Here is a 20556-nt window from a genome sequence, read left to right on the forward strand (position 1 = left end):
ATACTCCAACAACTACCAGGCAGTCCTTTAGTCAGTCTGGCAGAAGAGGCAATAGAAAATTCTGACTATGATGCCCCAGAGTGCTGCGCCAGTAGGAGGCAGATTAATGAAATTTGCAGATCAATGGCAAGAGTCAACTCAGGACGCCTGAGTATTAAAGATAATCTCCCAGGGTTATCATATAGAATTTATAAAGAATCCGACGGGACGAAATTTTGTAACATCAAAGATTCTAACCTCGGAAGAACGGATAATAGCTTTTCAAGATATTCTGAAAAAACCTTATCAAAGCACATGCAGTCGAAAAGGTGGCAGAGGAGAGAAGAGGTTTTTATTCCAGGATGTTCTTGTTTCAGAAACCATCGGAAGAATTCAAGGATCTTCTGGATTTAAGAAGATTAAACAAATTCCTTGTGAGGAAACGTTTTCACATGGAGATGCTGAAAACCATATTGGGGATAAAGCAGGGAGACTTTATGGCCTCTCTAGATCTGAAAGATGTCTACTTTCACGTGCCAATTCACAAAGACTACCAGAGATTCCTAAGGTTTTACGTCCTGGGGAAAACGTCTTCAATTCACCTGCCTGCCGTTCGGCCTGTCTTCCTCGCCAAGAGTTTTCACGAAAGTTCTTCTAGCTCTAGTGGCGCATATGAGAGTGACGGGCATAGCATTGTGGCCGTACCTGGACGACTTGCTGATCTGTGCAAGTATGAAAGCGACTCTAATAGCAGCAGTACAGAAGACTCGTCAAGCTCATGGTTGGCTAGTGAACTGGAAGAAGAGCAAGTTGGATCCAACGCAGGGCCTAAAGTTCCTAGGAGTTTGGATAGATTCGAAGAAGTATACGGTGGCGTTGTCAGAAGACCGATGCAAAAAAAATTCAAGCTCTCATCCCTAGTTCAGGTAGAGGGCAGCATTTCACTCCGCCTAGGTCTGCGTCTTGTGGGGATGTTTTCTTCTACAATAGAAGTAGTACCCTGGGCCAGGTGGAAAATGAGAATGTTCCAGTGAGACATAATCAGTGGTCTGTATAGGCAGAGACCTGGACCACAAGATAATCCTCACTCGAGGAGCAAAGAAGTCCCTGGATTGGTGGATAGAACGGAGCCTAAGCCAGAGGTCAGTGTCCTTAGTGCAGCCCAAGTACGCTGTCTTGATGACAGATGCAAGTGCCACAGGTTGGGGAGGCCATCTGTTAAGTCACACCTGTCGGGGATTATGGTCCACCCAAGAAACTCATGTCTTCCAACAAGCGAAACGAGGGCAGTATGGAACTCTATACGTTGTTTTGAGACGCTGTTGGTGCAGCCTCATCTGAGAGTATTCTCGGACAATGTGACAGTCGTGGCATATTTAAAGCGACAAGGAGGCACGAGAAGTCTATCTATGGGTGGAAGTAGCAAAGATTTTGGATTAGGCAGAACAAAACCTAAAGTCCATAACAGCCCTTCATGTCCCAGGGGAATCCAATTTAGTAGCGGATTACCTGAGCAGACCCAATGTATTATCGGGAGAATGGGAGCTAAATACTCAAGTGTTCCACTTAATAACACAAAGGTTTGGGTACCCTCAGGTGGACTTGATGGCCACATCTCAGAATATGAAAGTAAACATTTATTTTCAAGGTACCAATCCCCAAATTCCAGCGGGACAGATGCTCTCTCCCAGAGATGGAACTTTAGCCTCAGTTATGTGTCCCCTCCACTACCAATGATACCTCGAGTTCTACAAAAAATCAGAGGAGAAAGCGGTAGTTATAATAGTTCTACCCCTTTTGCCAAACAGTGGTTTCCCAGTCTTCAGAATGGCGATACAGGGTCCATGGACCTTACCAATAGAACCAGAGTTACTGCAACAAGGACCAATCTGCCATCCGAACTCGCAGAGTCTTCATTTGACGGCGTGGAAGTTGAGCGGTCAATCCTGAGAAGTAAAGGCCTTTCAGAGCAGGTTGTTACCTTACTTATGAAAGCAAGGAAGAATATCTCTTCAAATTCCTATTAGAGTATGGAGAAAGTTTAGCAATTTGGTTAGGAAATGATGACAATCTCTAAGGTTGAAGTCCTGCAGTTTCTAAGTGAAAGTTTTCAGATGGGTCTCGCAGTGTCGACCATCAAGGTGCAAATATCAGCTTTAAGTATATTGCTGGATAAAAAGCGGTCAGAGGATAACCTGGTGCAGAGATTCTGTCAAGCGGGAACGTCCTAGAGTCAGATCAGTTATACCAACCTGGGATCTGAACCTTGTTCTGAATACGCTGATGGATTCACCTTTCGAACCTCTGCGGGAAATCTCTTTAAAAATGCTAACCTGGAAGGTAGTTTTCCTCACAGCAATAACGTCAGCGAGAAGGGTTGGAAAACTACAGGCTCTCTGGTCTGAGGAGCCCTACTTGAATAATCCAGAATGTCTGCCAAAGGTAGTTTCAAACTTCCATATGAGCCAGGAGATCATTCTACCATCTTTCTTTCCATACCCAACGGATGATTAGGAAGAGAGGCTGCATATACTGGATGTCTTGCGGGCAGTCTCCATATACTTGGAGTGAAAGACTTCTGGAAAGTTAAAAATCTATTTTACACTCTGGAGTCCAAAAAAAGTGAATCTCCTTCTAAAACCACAATTGCTAGATGGACTACGGAACTGATTGCATTCGCCTATCGAGAGAATGGCCGACCAGTTCCAGACCACATTGAGGCACACTCTACGAGGGCTGTGGCTACATCATGGGCAAAAAGAGCGCAGGTGTCGATAAGAGATGTATGGCGGCAGCATGGTCGCCCATCCATCCATCCATCCACCCACTATGGCTTAGATATCTCTGGTGGTCACTTTGGAGAAGCAGTACTGAAGGAAGCCACTGCATAAAAAAACAACAACTTACTTTAAGCATCACTTGGGCTCTGTGGTTTATTTCCCACCCTACTAGGATGTTTTGTTATATCCCAGAGTAATGGCTGCCATGGAGTAGCGTAGAAGAAAGTAGCAAATTATACTTGCCGATAATTTCATTTCTTCGAGATACTCCATGGCAGCCTAGTTTTCCCACCTCGATTTATATATTTGTTTTTCTTGGGCTCCATCAAGGAGACTCTCAAAAGACTGGGGAAGCCAGAGGCGGTCGGACCTATATTCTCAGAGGGGCGGAGCCTAAAATAGAAAGCTTCCTGTCTAAAACCTAGGGCTAGGGATAAAATCCCAGAGTAATGGCTGCCATGGAGTATCTCAAAGAAATTAAATTATCGGTAAGTATAACTTGCTACTATCCTTTGTCACCTGACATAGTGACTCCTCCTCCTAGATCCCTTTCCTCCTCAGTAGTTCCCAGTATAGTACCGTTGATACTATATTTAGCCTTTGGGTTTTTGAGACCCAAGTGCATGACTTTGCATTTTTTAGCATTGAACTTGCCATGTTCTTGACCACTTCTCAAGCCTACCTAGATCTGTGGATAGGGTGAAGCCTCCTCTGACACGTGTTACCTTCCTGTGATAGGTTTTTATGTCGTTCTTACATTTGCCCTTTGAGATGTGCTGGGTCAAAAACCTTTCATAGAAGTGTTATACACTCACCCTGCATACTGTCTTGTGCTCTGTAACTTTCTGATTGTTCCGCTTTACAGCAATGGATCTGAAGTTGTTCCTTTATGTTGGCTCCTTCCTGTGTCTGATTGGTAAGTGGATTTGTACATACTATTACATATTTAATTATTTTTTATGTAGCTTTTATCAATGAGCAAAATGAAATTGGGGGGGGGGGGGGCGGGAATAAACAGATGCCATAGTAAAAAGTGGTCCCTATTTAAGGATCTCGGTGAAGGCAGATGACAAACCTAATCCAACCATCTTTCATATAAGGTGACTTCTTGCCCACAGCAACCAGCTTCTATCATTATTGGTTGACAAATGATGTATCTAGATTTACCAGCAGGTGACTTCTCCACTTTTTTTTTTAAATGCTTGCGCTCTATTTTTGGGTCCTATTGTGTGATCAGCCAGGCTCAGACTTTGCTGTAGTACAGAGCCAGCCCTAACCAATATGGTGCCCTGTGCAAGATACTGACTAGTGCCCTCTAGCACCGCCACTAGTTCCGCCTCTGACCCTGCACCCCTTTCCCAGCACCATCACCCATAGCAGTCCTCATTTTGGTGCTCCTACCCCTTATATTTTAAGTAGGAACAGTGCGCACATTCGGCGCACAGCCCAAAAAGTGTATGTTTTTGCTGGGAAGGGGCATGTCCACACAATAGTGCCCCCAATTCAAATTATGTTGCACACTATTGTAACTTTATTCACATTTTATCATGCAACAGTGTCACTTATTCAAGTTACATCACATAGTAGTACCACTTTACCTTTATGTTACTCCTCACAGTAGTGCCTCTTATTCACATTATATTGCACGGAATTGCTCCATTTAGAATACACCACAGCATACCACATTGCTCTTTATTCACATTAGAGCACATTATACACATACCACACAGTAATGCCTCTTACTGACACTCATTATTAATGTCCTCCTAAACATAATGCACCTTACACATTATTCCAACTTTAATGAATGCCCTTATACACATAATGTCCCTTACACATATGCCGCACATTAGTGCCCTTATACACATATTGACACATAGTGCCCCTTTCACATATGCTGAACACTACTGCACAACCAACCCACCCATACACGGCACTCACATGGCCACTAACACTGTGACCTCTGCCTCTGCCTGGATACAGATGTCCTCTTACAGTTTCCCTCAATATGCCATGTAGCAGGAGATGACTGGTGTGAGGCAGCTCTGCTAATGTCAGATGCCTTTTTTGTGGCTAGGATGCACAAGCAGCTTCTGCTGATTAAAATTATCTGTGTCATGCCTATATTCTGTGTGTGGCTGTATCTGCATAAGAAATTCTACTGTACATTACAGTGATTTCCAGGAATACACTAACGTAGCATTTCATATGTAGATACAGCTGCAGTCACACACAGAATATAGGCATGCCACATTATTTTAATCAGCAGAAACTGCTTGTGCCCCTAGGCATTTGCCTATTCCTAGGGCCTGCTCTGCTGTAGTTTTTATGCAGGAACTGCAGTCTTACTGCATATGGTTTCCCTGACCACATTCTTTAGGAACACCCAGATCACCATCTACCTATGAAAGGGAAATTATATTTGTTGGTTTTTCTAGGACCTGGCATTCTAAGGACTGTTGTGTTACCAATGAAAGCTGACATTTAAAAATATTCCAGATAAAACATGGCCATACTCCTCAGTTCCAGCAAGAACATGTCTGGTGGCAACCAACAGAAGTCCTTACTCAACCACTAAAGGTTTCTCCTGTATTAGACCGGGGCATGGAATACTAAATAACTCCAAACTTAGTCCTTGAAGGCACTCTGGGTCAGAAAGCGTGAATTAACTGCTCCAATTTTAACTTTATTTTAGTCTCTTTAAAGTGGCTGACCTCATTTGAGTACACCACCTACCTGTGAGCAGCTTCATTTAACTCTCGGCCCTTTAGTACAACTGTAAACCAGTCCTAACTTGTCTGGCAGCCACCATGTTTCACAGGAGCCTGCAGCTGTCTTTACAGGCCGCTGCATCACAAGGAACGTGTGATCCTTCTCAAGGGCGCACCAAGCCTATATTTTTATTTTGGCATGAGAATTTATTCTGGCATCCCTTAGTAAAATAGGGGTGTGGCTTCATGAGGAAGGTGTGTGGCCACATAATTCAGATTACACCACGCAGCGGAGCCGCTTATACACATTACATAGACTGTAAACTGGTGCAAGCCAATGAGAAGCTGCCAAGTGGCAGTTTCTCATTGGCTGGCGGTCCACGAGCTGTGGTTGGTGTGCAATTGGTGCCAGATTCAAAGCGCAGCATCTCTTGATTGGCAGCTGGTCCACAGGAATGGCTGGCAGCCGCTAACAACTTCAAAAACTGCAGCCGGCAACCAGCTACGCTCCCTGCTCCTCCTGTCTCTCTCCCAGCAGAGCCAGAGGTGTCTGAGGGAAATGACGGGAGCAGGGGGTGAGAGAGAATCGGAGTCTGAAGGGTAGCAAGGGGTGAGATGGGGGAGTGACACACAGGGAGTGAGGTCAGTGACGTGCAGTAGGGTGAGACTGCGCCTTTCCTGTACCACTAACCTTTGCATCAGCGTTTTGACTGTGTAAAGTATATGAAAAATACAAAGAATATATTAAATATTTTCTCCATTATTCTAATCCCTTTTCTAGCTAAAACTCTGTTAGGACTGGCAGGGGAGCCGGCGCATCTTCCCCCTGTATCGTTTCTGCACTTCTCTGATTAACTCGCCAAATTTCCAGGAGTTTACTGCTGCACCTGTGTATAATGCCCAGATGGACCCTCTGGCTGAAATGTGTGTAAGTCTGGCTCTGGTGCTAGTCATTGCCACCTGAGCCATTTAGCTTACCACATGTCCCTATGAGATGTATAGGGGCAAGTAAAGAAGCGAGAATCAGGTGATCAGACACAAAGGAGGGTATATAGGCAGTAAGAGGGTCACCTAGGATGAAGAAATGGACACATGAGGAGAGTGGCAGACAAAGGAAACAAGAAAGCAGAGGGAACACATATGAACAAAGGTTGTTCAACACCTCTAAGGCTGGGGGGGACGACACTGCTGTGTGCATTGTGTAAAGGGCACTAATATGTGGGGCAATGTGAATAATATGCTACTGTGAGGTGGTGTTGTGAATTGGTACTATTGTGTGGCAATGCCTCCTCTTAGTGAGGCCACCCACTTTTGCATCATGTGGGAGATGATTTTTCCCCCTCTTCTCCAGGACCACTTTAAGCTCTGTAGACCTCAATCTGACCTTATAAACCAGTGGTTTTTCAATGCTAATCTTAAGTACATGTCATGTTTTTAGAATACCTTGAATTATGAAAAGGTGAAATAATTGTATTACCTGCTCTTCAGGACTGCAGTACAAGGCCACTTCTACATTCTGAAAGGGATTCTGATACCTGACTTGATGGTCTTTTCTCTAGGCATGTTAGCTTCTCACCATGGTGGATCCCAGTCTTTGGTGCCTGTATAATGGCAATGTCTAACTCGCCTGAAGCAAGTCCTAACACTCCTCAAACAGCAGCTAGCTACAGTATAGTTGGTCAATGCAGCTGCAAATGACATATGGTATTTGCTGCAGGTGCATGTGGAAACATTGCAAGAGAACTGCAGTAGTCATTCCTTAACTTTATTGGAACTGAATTTATTATGTCTGATCTAAAGGTGGTTTATTTTATCCAAAACTGTTGTGAAACCTTTAACTTTTATGTTCTTTTTCTCCCCCCCCCCCCCCCCCCCCGCCCCTTCTCATCATGCTGCACACAGTATCTTTATTCATGACACCTCTGTCTGCACTACCTGCTTCACCAGACTATTCACCAACAGCAGATACAGTCCAACCCAGCAGCTCCGCCACTCCTCCACCATTTTCCATATCAACATCTACTCTACCAGCCATCAGTGCCACAGCTCAACCTCCAGCATCTACTCCACCACCTAACAGGTACAGCATTCAACCACCAGCTTCCACGCCAGCAGAATCTATTTCCCTACTCAATGGCTCTACAGCTCCACCAACAGTCTCCATTTCAACATCTACTCTACCAGTCATCAGCGCCACAGCTCAACCCCTAGTATCTACGGCAGAATCTACTCCACCTAGCAGCTATGCCACTTCAAAACCAGTTTCCATACCACCAGAATCTACTCAAGCTCTCGGCAAATATACCACTCCACCACTGGCCTCAGTTCTTGCAGCAGCTATATCTCCAACCAGCAGCTACACGGCTCCACCGCCAGATCTCCTACCAACATCTACTCTACCATACAGCACCTACACTGCTGCACCACTGACTGCATCTCCTCCAGGATCCAGCAACTACTCTACTCCACCTCCAGTTTCCATTCCCACAGCAGATACAGGAAGCTCAGGAATTCCAGTGTTTCAGGATTATCTACCGTCGACTTCAACAAGTTGCAGTTTAAAGCTTGGCAATAATACTCTACAGTTTGGTGATGGGTTAAAAATGCAACTTATTCCTGGAGAGTGCAACTTGGTCTTGGCAAAGCTATGCAATAATAGTATTACAGAAGTTTTCTTTTCAGTAAGCATCAGAAAGCAAGGAAATGAGCCTGCTACAAGTATTGTAGTGGAGATCTATGAGCAGCTCTTTTTTGTGAAGATGAATGGTGGCGAGAACGGTGTATGGGTAAGACAAGATGTTTGACTTTTTGTTTGAAATTGAACCTGTTTAACCTCTAACAGTTCTTGTATATCTCTAACGTTACAGTATATGTATTAAAATCACTGCTTGGTAGGGGCGTTGACCCATGGAATATTTAGCTTTTAGTTTTTTGCGTAGTTTATAAAAAGCAAGTCTAGACTTGGCCTAAAGATCAGCCAACATGAAAATTATACAACGTGGTGGTCTCATTGTTGACCTCAAACTATTTGAGGATTCTGCCACTGTAAATTGGTATTTTCTTGGTTTTCAAATGTAAGCAATAGGCATATAAAGTGTTCTTTGTAGTATTTGTCCAAACTGCTTGAAGAGCTTACCGTATTTCTGTCCTTATGCTTTTTCTCTCCTACTGTACTTCTGAACTGATCAGAGCAGGTTAGATCATTGGTGGTGTGGGCCAGTTCGATAATAACAGAACTGACACTACCCCTAAGTTTGGATGGGAAAATATATATATATATATATATATATATATATATATATATATATATATATACATACATACATACATACATACATACATACATACATACATACATACATACATACACACTCACCCTGCATTTCTTCAGACCTTCATCAGGTTTTAGTAGTATCCTTCTATAACACTGTAGTTAATATAATAACAAACTGTTCAATGGCTTAAATGGTGTCACTGACACAAGTTCAATTGTGTTAATCTAGGTATTCTGCAAGCGGTATGGTCCATACTAGTTTTTGTCCCAAAGGATTTTTTTTTGTGGGCTATGGCAATGGGGTGTAAGCCGCATGTAAATCTGGTTCTACCCTCATCTCTTCTTAGTCCATTGCCCTTAAACTACTTGGCTTACCTTGCTCCATCTTACAAGGGAATAAAGGAGGGAGAGGAGTCGCTGATGCATCAGACTAACAGGAAGTTGGGGGGGGGGGGGGGGCGTGTTGCTTAGGTGGTGGACTTCATGTGATAAACTCCATGGTACAAAGTCTAACTTTGGTGTTTGGAAACCTTTTTCGTTTATACTATAAACATGCTCTGTAGTGTCTTCTAAGGCATTGAAGAGCAGTTTGCATTTGGTACTGTGCAAGATAATTTATAGTCTTCATTATTATGACAAAGTTGCTGTAAATACTTTTTTTTTTTTTTTTTTTTTACTTTAAACTTGTTTACAAAAGTTCCAATTTGTGTTTATCTCAGGTCAATGGTTGGCTGACTGATCTACCTGCCTACCTGATTCCTCAATCACTCAATCTGAGCAGCAATGGTTCTCTGTTAGTACTGGAGGCAGACTTCGGTCTGGTCATACAGTGGATCAAGATGGCCTTCTAGAAATTCTGCTTCCTATTGGTTACCAAGATAACCTATGTGGTGGATTGTGTATGCACCAGAATGCAACCAGTAAAGATGTGGAGTGTCGTATGAACGGCCCCAAGTCCCAAGCCAATGCTATGTAGCAGCAGCTGGGAATGTGGTCTTAGCCTGGATAAAGTAGAAGGTTCAACGTCTGCAGCCTGTTCTTGGGTGAAGATGGCCCATTTGAGGAAATGCCTCAATATAGTCAACCCTGATGATTACTTTGCTTCATGCCAGAGTCATCTCTGTGGCAGCAGTGAAGATGCTGGTTTGACTTGCAGGGATCTTCAAGACTACGCAGCTGTGTGTCAATCCCTTGGCATCGCCATTAAGCCTTGGCGGGATGCAGCCTTCTGCCGTAAGTCTAATGATATTGTAATTTCTTAAAATATATTGCTAGTGCCATAGACACTTAGGGGACATTTACTAAGTAATAAGAGCGGAGAAGTGAGCCAGTGGAGAAGTTACCCCATCAACCAATTGGCAACTCTAGCATTTTATAGTATGCAAATTATAGATGTTACTGTTGATTGGTTGCCATTGGCAACTTCTCTACTGGCTCACTTCTCTGCTCTTATCACTGCTTAGTAAATGTCCCCATAAGATCTAAAGGGATTCCTACTATTAAATGTACTTTACCAGTGAAGGCACCTTTGCCTCCAAAACTTACTGAGTTTTATTCTCCTCCTCCCTTATGTGAAGTCTCTCATAGGATTTAATTATCTACAGTCCAGCTTCAATCGGTTTATAATTAGCTTTTATACATGACTGGGAGATTGAAATCATATGGTCCCTAGCAGGTATTCTATTTTAAAAGTTAATGACCATGTTAACCAAAGTCATGGGCTAGGCAAATTGTTGGATGGGGGTGGCTCAAGAACCCTTTAAATGGGATATGTTTATATGTAATGTATTGTAATCTAGAGGGGTGTATATACAGTGTACAACTGTGGCATGTAGGACCCATGGGGGAAATGCAGTGGTAGGTACCCATGGTTATAGGATTTGGCCAGTTACATAGGGTGCGACCAGCCCCCACAGAGGCTTGGACAGCTATTAAAGACCATTGTCACGGATCCTCTAGTAACAGTGAGTGTGGTCTGTAACCTGACAGAAGGGTAGGACCTCATTGCATCGGTTAGCGGAAACACTGTTGCAAAGAGGCAACAGAAGACTATCATATTGAGGAACTTTGCTATTTTTGAACAAGATTCCTGGGGAATAATAACATTACATAGTATATGTACAGGATTGTGTTTATTGAATTCAATTTTTTTTGTTTGTGTCGTAATTTGTTTGATACTGCGCATCCATCTTCTACTTTAAAAAGAAGCCCATAGGCTTCTATTAGGTAGTGCCCACTACAGATGGTGTTGCCTACTGGGTCCAAGCTCCTTTTGTACCTTTCTCAAAATTGTGGCAGTGTAAAACACAATGTTGTGCGACACATGGTCAGTAGTACCTATTCTCTTACCTATGTCTTAGTTTAGCACCCTTCTCACACTGCTATAGAATGCAAACCTGTCATGTGCAGGGTACTCATACTTTAGGCTTCTATCGCATTCGCAGTGTGAAACGGACACAAATTCCGTATAAAATACAAAGTGACGGGATGCCTGGCGCAGCCTATGGCACTTGGAGTTTAATTTGTCAAGTGATAAAACTTGTGAATGGCGGGACCACCATCATGTGCAATGAGTGGCATCAATCGGTTACTGTCATTTGTTTGAAAAATGAGTTGGGAGCTGATTGGCTGGATTACCATCTATCATATACAACTAGTTTGATTATTCATTGATTGACCCTTTGCACTGGGGATAATGGCGTAAAACATCTGTTGCCACCAGCAGCATCTCCACCATACCATCTGCTGCAGAAAGTTTGTACAGTAGCTAATGCTTCTCCTCCTGTGATATTTCTAGCATTCCCGTGTCCTCAAGGAGGAGAGTACGAACTTTGCATAGACCCATGCAGTGACTGCAGGAAGCTCGACTGTTCCGGAAATTGCACGGAAGGCTGTCGCTGCATGAATGGATTCCTATGGGATGGAACAGACTGTGTCCCTATGAACATGTGCATGGCATATGGAAATAGCCAGGTACGTCTCATCCTCTAGCACTTGACTTGCACTATGACTTGAGTGTCCTTTCGGTGATGTAATCATGGTTTCAATCTTCAGATGCAGATGAACACCACTGTCCCAATCCAGCCAAAATACCTCAGCTGTGACCCTAACGCAGAATCCCAGCGCAAGTGCCTCCTCTGTACTGTAAATGATTCAAACATCACAACATTTGGTGACTTTTCAAGTGGTCTGGCAGGAAATGGTGCGTACGACCTACTGAGGAAGTGCCACCCGTCTCAGCCGCAGTGGCTGAGGATTGTCCTGCTCCTGAATCCACCTGTGCCAGGCAGACTCCACGTTTTCTTTGAGCAGAGCTTTATCACCATTAATTCTGTCCTGGATGTTTGGGTGAGTGGGTACATAAATACATTGTTTCTTTCTTTGGGCAACACTTGGTGTAATTACTCCCTCAAGCCTCTCCAATTCTGCTGAGAACCTGCAGGAGTGACCATCTGCCCTAAAATTAGTGATCTGATGTGGTGGGTTTTGTTTCATCATTCAGATCCATGAGGAGCTGTGTAGTTGGTGGTCAGTGCCGGCACTTCCTGGTAAATTGATGGTACTTTCATAATTGTTGGTTCAGATGCCTGCATGGCTATCTCCATTGGTCAGGTGTTGGCTACACTGTTGTCCTATTCTTCAGGTTCCTCATATCGCACCATGCTGTTGAAGTTGATCTGGTTTGCTCAAGCTATGGCAAACTGCTTGCCTCAAGGTTCTCATCCGGCTGCCACATGCCCCTCTACGCTTCTGGCACCTGCTCTATTCTATGCTGCTAGGAAAATCCCATTCTCATTGTCCAAAAGTCTAATTCCATCTGCCTCTAACCATTTTCATCCCCAGTCATCTATCTACAAGGTTGTTGAATTGTCAACCTTTAAAAAAAAAAAAAAAAATTATGCAGTTCTTCCCTAAAATGTATTTGTCTTCCAACAGGTAAATGGTAACATGATGGATCTACCTGTTACAGTGGCTCCAGACCTGTTCATTTCCAGATGGATGAATGTGGTTTCCATTGGCCAACCAGGGAAGATGGACCTTACATTTAACTCCTCAGGAGAACTTGCCATTGAGGTTGCAGAGTCCTTCTCTATGGAGTATTGTGGAGCCTGTGCTTTTAGGAAAAGCTTGGCCTACTCTATGTACTACTGGAGATCAGAGGACTTGTCCTATTGGTAATTGGGATAATTGTTGCTGCAACACGGCATATGTTCGTTTTTTTATGCTATGCAGATTTCTCGTCTCATGCTACAGTTAATGTTGTGACTTGTCATTGGAGAACCAAGTGTTGGCACTGCACCACATTTGCTAATGAATAAAAGACTTAATGTAAAGTACTCATTCTCTCTTTTCCCCAAGTTTAAGGATGAACAACTTGGCACCATCCTTCTCGCATTTATTTTCATCAAAGACCTATTTGTGCCAAACGTCTTACACTATAAACAGACTGTATGGCAGCTTTAGTCACCTACCACTACTCTGCTGTCAGGAAAATGGGTATTTGACGCACTGCGGGGAAGGGAGATCCTGCTCTGTACTCGGGAAATGACTCTCTTAGACCAGTGATTCCTAAACTCTAGTGTCTATTTACTAAACTGTGGATGATAAAGTACCAGCCAATCCGCTCCTAACTACCATCAACAGTTCATGGTTTTCCAGGTCACCTAGCAGGTGCGAGAGGTGTATTCGTTATTCACTTTCACACTCTGAAAGATCCACAGGTGGAGTTGCTTATTTCACTTGTGATTCTGTGAGCAGACCTGGAAAACATGAACTGTTGGGGGTTTTGAGGACTGATGGGGACATTTACTAAGCAGAGAAGTGAGCCAGTGGAGAAGTTGCCCATGGCAACCAAACCGCACTGAAGTAACATTTATAATTTGCATTATATAAAATGACAGAGCTACCGATTGGTTGATGGGGCAATCGGCAGCTCTAGCATTTTATAGTATGCAAATTTTGGATGTTACTTCAGTGCTGTTTGGTTGCCATGGGCAACTTCTACACTGGCTCACTTCTCCACTCATCACTGCTTAGTAAATGTCCCCCTGTGTTTGGAGCTCATTGTATAAAGCAGTTATTACCAAACTATTCACAAATTAAATTATCCATCCACCAAATTCTCCAGTCACCTGAGCATCTATGATGTACTTCAGGTGATATTACTTTCAGCAATATCTTCTGCACATGTTCTCATTTGTCTCAGCCTTTCTCATAAGTTGCGTAAATCGGTTTTACACCGGGCTTTTGACCTTGGTTAATCTGGGTCGCGGCTTGGTTTACCAGGGTCCAGTGACCCAGGAATCCAACCTGGCTAGCTTGCAGGGTAATTCCCAGGATGGACCTGGATTGCGGTGCAGTGTAAGATGGGACCAGTTTACTTCTTGGGAAAGCTGGGGTTTAGAGACTCTCCTCTCACTGGCACTACACATGTGACCGCTGATGCCACCGACCCAGCAATAAGTTGGGTCCTAGTGCCTGTCTCATAAGGGGTGCATCCAGGTTGGAGTCAACTATAAAATCCCAGGTGTGACACTGCAATTTGGTGTATAAGTAAACTACAGCATGGAGGCAGACAACATTAATGGTAACTCGGCTTTTCTATTCATGAGTAGCTGTTGACCTCACTGGTGGTGGGGGTCTTGAGCCTATCAAGGATGGCCTTGCCCACTTCAGTGCTGCTGCCAGTACCCAGGGCCGCAAGTAATGACAATGGGGTGTAGTAATGGTCTTTCATACTTGGCTACAGCCCCGTAGGACTGCTATGACATGGTTTTGCAGCTGCGCTCAGATCTGAACTAGGCCCCAAGTCCGTTGTACTTAGCATACAGACTTGGGGGTCATTCCGAGTTGAACGCACGCTGCAACTTTTTGCAGCCCAAGCGATCAGATGCCACCTACGGTGGGAGTTTTTTTTGTTTTTGCATAACGTGGGTGTGATCGCTTGTGCTGCCAAGCTATGCAGACACATTTAGTGTAGTTTCTGACTTCGCTCACTGATCACTTCAGCCTGTCCGGTCCCGGAACTGACGTCACACCCACCCTGTAAAAGCCTTGACACGCCTGCGTTCGCCTCGCCACTTCCTGAAAATGGTCAGTTGACACCCAATCTTCTAGCGTTCACTGCTGTGAACACTTCGGTTGCTGCCTGGCGATGGCAGTCGCCAGGCAACGATACGCATGCGTGTTGGGGCCAACGTGCAGCCGCAGTTCAGACCCATTTCCATGGATGCGAAAAAGCAGTGTGCGAATGGGTCGGAATGACCTCGTTAGTAGCATCATTAAAAAAAAAAAAGATGCTTGACATTGCAGGTGGCTGAGCTAGCTGTGGGGACACATCTGTAGCTAGAAATTGAAACTTTTCAGTAAGCAAAAAACAAAATACTTGTTGAAATGAAACATACCAAAAGTAAAACACATTCTTGGAGTAATTCAAGCGCCCCCCCCCCCCCCCCCCCCCCCCTTAAAAAAAAAAAAAAAAATTGTAGAGGAGCAGCCACCACCAAGCATATGGAGGAGTTTTTGGAATAAAGAGAAACTGGAGTGGAGATGGGGTGTGTGACCAGATGCCTCAGTATCGCGTTCTGCGATCACAGAATGGGATTTAGGTCACATGGGACCTGGCCAACTAGGGGAATCTCACTTACTGTCAGTAACAGCCTGTTACTGACTCCACCCACTGTGCAGGTACTATGCTGCAACCACCAGACTCCTCCTTCCTGTGCCGCCTGGAACCACAGTTCTGCTCTGTATGCATCAACATGCTGGTTTACCACACCTGTGTGGCATTTGGTCATCCCCCACTAGTTGCCTGCCCAAGCCTCTGCATAGTAGCTGGCGGAGGGCAGAGCTTGGAGACGCTGGGTGTACACAAATCATCTGGAGAACGGGGCTATGCTTGACATACCCCTGCTGGTCAAAAGATGAATCGGTCGGCTTGAGGCAAAAGATGTTTATTCGCAATAGTTCTAAAGAGAACTCTTCCCTATTTCTAGGGGGACAGCAATACAGCAAGATGTTCACAGCAGGCCCCTTTTTATACAGTAATAATGCAGGGGGCTACTTGCCCCCCTTCCCCCTGAGTCTTTTCCATCCAATCAGTATATCTTACAAAATATAAATAAAATTACATTTTGAAAGGAGCAAATGACTGCAGGAATCAATTTCCTCCTTCCTGCCACACAGTGTAATGTCATTGAAACTACATCCTTTACCATCTGGTAGTTTACAATTCGCGTTTGATACATTTATCACAGATTCAAAATATGGTTTGTATTTGATTTCTCAAACAAATGTTTCTCTTCCTTTTCCTGCATACACCTTGTAAGATTTGTATATCAATCAAACCAGCTACATAGATAAATAGAGGCTTCAAACCCAATCTGACACCTTACATATGGAATAAGGAAATCCGCCGTGATTAACACCTTTGTCTAAAGGGGGGTACTCACGGAGCGATATTCTATCTGACTAGATTGCTTAGAATATCAGCATGATCGCTCCGTGTGTAGCCCCCTCAGCGATAGCGATGCGCAGCCCCGCACATCGCTATCGCTGCTTAGATTGGCCTGCATGCCCGCTGGGTGAAGTGAGCGGCCCCCCGTCTCCCCCCGCACGCTCAGCACACATATCTCCTGCATCGGCCCATCTATATGGGCCTTAAGGAAATCACACTCCCAGCACATTACCTGCTGTGCAGAGTCCCACAACAAAAGGTTTTGTCATTCACAAAATCTGCTAGAAGATTGCAATTACCAGAGCCGGCCCTAACCAATACGATGCCCTAGGCAAGATTTTGGCTGGTGCCCCCTAGCACCACCGCTGGTTCTGCCTCTGACCCTGCACCTCTTTCCCAGCACCATCACCCCCCACCCATAGCAGTCCTTATTTTGGTGTTTGTACCCCCTATATTTTGGGAACAGCCCAAAAAGGGGTGTGTTTTTGCTGGCAAGGGGCATGGCCACACAATAGTAACCCCAATTACGCCACACAGTACTGCAACTTCATTCACATTTGATCATGCAATAGTGTCCATAATTCATATTACATCCCACAGTAGTATCACTTTACCTTATAAACATTACTCCTCACAGTAGAGCCCCTTATTCACAATACATCACACTGTATTGCTCCTTATTCACATTACACCACACCCTATTGATCTTTATTCACATTAGATGACAGTAGTGCCTTTTCTATATGCGACGCCACATAGTAGAGCACCTTATACACATAATGCCACACATTAGTAATGCATTTATGCACATAATTCCACACAGTAATGCCCCTTACACATATGAGACTCATTAATGTCCTTATAAACATAATGTGCCTTACACATTATGACAACCTTTATTAATGCCCTTTTACACATAATGTCCCTTACACATTTGCTGCACATTATTAGTGCCCTTATACACATAATGACACGCATAGTGCCCCTTACATATATTCCGAACACTACTGCACAACCAACCCACTCACATGCACACAGCAATCACACTGCCACTAACACTGTGACCTCTGCCTCTGCTTGGATACAGATGTGTCCTCCTAAATCTTGCCTCAATGCTAACGTCTGGCACCTTTTTTTAATCAAAATGCATCTTATTTTGGCTAGGATGCACAAGCAGCTTCTACTGATTAAAATGATATGCAGCATGCCTATATACTGTGTGAGACTGTGGCTGTGTCTGCATATGAAATGCTACACACAATATAGGCATGCCGCATATCATTTTAATCAGCAGAAGCTGCTGATGCCCCTAGGCATTACAAATACCATAGGCAATGGCTTAGTTTGCCTATACCTATGGCCGGCTCTGGCAATTACCATCCCATCTCCTAGCCACAGAAGATAGGGGATCCTTATTCAGTAATATATAGTAGGTGTGTTGTTTCTGTTTTAATATACACATGAGCACATCTTAAATATAAATACACTTAAACATGCAATCCTACAACTGTGCACAGAGCACTACTGTACATATGACATCTTTAAACATATATTTAGTCATTTACAGTACGTGGTGCCTAGAGCCAATTGTTCCTTAAAATGGTGCTGCAGCATGGGATTAACCCCTTCAGTGCAGCAGCCGCCATTAAATATGTGGCCAGGGGGTTCTCCGGCCACAGTGTGAAACTTACTTGTCAACTGTACCTGCAGGGGGACTGCCTAGTGAAATGAACAGGACCATGGGGCTTGGTGTTACAAATTTTGAGATACTCATGTTGTCTTGTTTTCTGCATGATCCTGAGATTCATGACATTGTGTTGTGGAGCAGGGGCCCAATTACAAAGGCTGGTCCTACCCTTCCTCCAATGATCACCAAGACGGCGGAAGAACAGAAAGTTGTTAAGTATTGTCTGATATCCAATGTCTTGTATTACACTGCATCATGTGACCTCACCTGTGTACGTGCCTGCAATTCAGCACGAGTTGTCGTTTTGCGAAAAAAGCTACAAAACTACTATTCATTCCACTAGCATGCATATTTAACCACTCACAAAACTAGGAATGCAGGTAATACTGCATATAATACATATATTGAACGGCGTACTGGGGTTAAGGGGGCGTAGCCCCTTACGACGGTGTGAAGAGCGCCTAGTTCACAATATTGACCAAAAGGCGATACATAGTATCGTCAATCTATACTAAGATAGTGATCTAAGAGGACAGACACAAAAAAGACGCTCAGTTTTTAACAATCGATGTTTATTTCTTCTTCTGTATTTCACACTGTTGTCATACTTTCACACAATTGTTTATATATATATATATATATATATATATACATACATACATACATACATACAGGGCCGGCTCTAGGCACGTTCGACTAGAGCGGCCGCGCGGGGCGCCACCCTTAATGGGCGCCGCGCGCTGGCGCCGCCATAGTCTTACCTGGAGCCGGCCCTGTACACTGCAGGCAGCTCTCCCCGCCGTCCCCGGCCTTTCAAAACTGTGCGCGGCGCCGGCGTCAGACGCCGCGCAGCGCGCACCAAGCGGCCGGGAACAGTCGGTGGCCCTCAGGCTCAACAGCAGCACGTCCCCTCCCAGCGTCGCCGCAGGTATGTTGGGATCGTCGGGGCCGGGCACTGTGTGTGGGGGCACTGGCACTGTGGGGGCACTGGCACTATGTGGGGGCATTGGCACTGTGTGGGGGCATATCTGCACTGTGGGGGCACTGGCACTGTGTGGGGGCATATCTGCACTGTGGGGGCACTGGCACAGTGTGGGGGCATATCTGTCGCTGTGGGGTCATATCTGCACTGTGGGGGCATTTATGAATCTTGCACTGTGGGGGCATTGGCACTGTGTGGGGGCATATCTGCACTGTGGGGGCACTGGCACTGTGTGGGGGCATATCTGCACTGTGGGGGCACTGGCACAGTGTGGGGGCATATCTGTCGCTGTGGGGTCATATCTGCACTGTGGGGGCATTTATGAATCTTGCACTGTGGGGGCATTTATGTATCTGGCACTGTGGGGGCATTTATCTGGCACTGTGGGGGGCATTCATTTATCTGGCACTGCGGGGGGGGGGGCATTTATCTGTGCACTGTGAGGGGGCATTAATGTATCTGGCACTGTGGGGGCATTTCTGGCACTGGGGGCATATCTGCGCTGTGGGGGCATTTATGTATCTGCACTGTGGGGGCATGTATGTATCTGGCACTGTGGGGGCATGTATGTATCTGGCACTGTGGGGGCATTTCTGTATCTGGCACTGTGGGGGTATTTATGTATCTGGCACTGTGGGGGTATATCTGCACTGTGGGGGCACTTATTTATCTGGCACTGTGGGGGGCATTTATTTATCTGGCACTGTGGGGGCATATCTGGCACTGGGGCATATCTGGCACTGTGGGGGCATATCTGGCACTGGGGCATATCTGGCACTGGGGCATATCTGGCACTGTGGGGGCATATCTGGCACTGTGGGGGCATATCTGGCACTGGGGGCATTAATGTATCTGACACTGTGGGGGGCAATAATGCATCTGGCACTGGGGGCATTTATGCATCTGGCAATGTGTGGGCATTTATGTATCTGGCACTGGGGGCATTTATGTATCTGGCCCTGTGGGGGCATATCTGGCACTGTGGGGGTAATTTTATATATGGCACTGTGGGGACATATCTGGCACTGTGTGGGCATTTTTATATCTGGCACTGTGGGGGCACTTATGTATCTGGCATTGTGTGGGCACTTATGTATCTGGCACTCTGTGGCCATTTATGTAGCTGGCACTGCTGGGGGGCATGTCGCGTGTAGCTGGCACTGCTGGGGGGCATGTCGCGTGTAGCTGGCACTGCTGGGGGGCATGTCGCGTGTAGCTGGCACTGCTGGGGGGCATGTCGCGTGTAGCTGGCACTGCTGGGGGGCATGTCGCGTGTAGCTGGCACTGCTGGGGGGCATGTCGCGTGTAGCTGGCACTGCTGGGGGGCATGTCGCGTGTAGCTGGCACTGCTGGGGGGCATGTCACGTGTAGCTGGCACTGCTGGGGGGCGTGTCATGTAGTGTTCCCGCTAGGCGTCTGTGGCTAGGCAATGTGTCTCAGTGCTGTGCCTGGCGCAAAGTGTATAGGAGGTTCTACCTGGTGCAGTGTGTATTAGCTGCACTACTGTGTGGTGTAATGCAAATTGCCACTATTATGTGGCCACGTACCTTCCCCACGAAGTAACTCCCCTTAATTTTTGCTGCGCGCCTTCGGCGCGCACTGTCCATTCTTTTACATATAGGTATGGGAACAACAAGCAGTATGTACATCATTTTGCCCTCCTAACTTAAAAATGTGCCCTCCCTGT

At 45.3% G+C, this 20556-nt stretch overlaps 3 protein-coding genes across 3 annotated transcripts in view; all 3 read left to right on the plus strand.

Annotated features, from left to right (window-relative positions):
• Positions 1-13078, plus strand: part of LOC134965835 (zonadhesin-like) — an 87164-nt gene extending 74086 nt beyond the window's left edge. The window contains exons 6-7 of the mRNA XM_063942212.1: positions 11799-12092; positions 12681-13078. Coding sequence (XP_063798282.1) covers positions 11799-12092; positions 12681-12923 — 537 coding nt within the window. The 3' untranslated portion in view covers positions 12924-13078. The remainder of the gene's footprint in view (positions 1-11798; positions 12093-12680) is intronic.
• LOC134965836 (zonadhesin-like) overlaps positions 1-20556 on the plus strand; it is a 60236-nt gene that overhangs the window by 5176 nt on the left and 34504 nt on the right. The gene's annotated exons all lie outside the window — the stretch shown is intronic.
• On the plus strand, positions 3167-9735 carry LOC134965837 (mucin-2-like). Its single transcript, XM_063942214.1, has 4 exons — positions 3167-3247; positions 3625-3675; positions 7373-8256; positions 9464-9735. Exons 2-4 carry the CDS (start codon positions 3627-3629, stop codon positions 9593-9595), a joined length of 1065 nt encoding a protein of 354 aa, XP_063798284.1. The 5' UTR covers positions 3167-3247; positions 3625-3626; the 3' UTR covers positions 9596-9735.

The sequence above is a fragment of the Pseudophryne corroboree genome, chromosome 10 (genome assembly GCF_028390025.1).
Source record: "Pseudophryne corroboree isolate aPseCor3 chromosome 10, aPseCor3.hap2, whole genome shotgun sequence".
Taxonomy (NCBI): Eukaryota; Metazoa; Chordata; class Amphibia; order Anura; family Myobatrachidae; genus Pseudophryne; species Pseudophryne corroboree.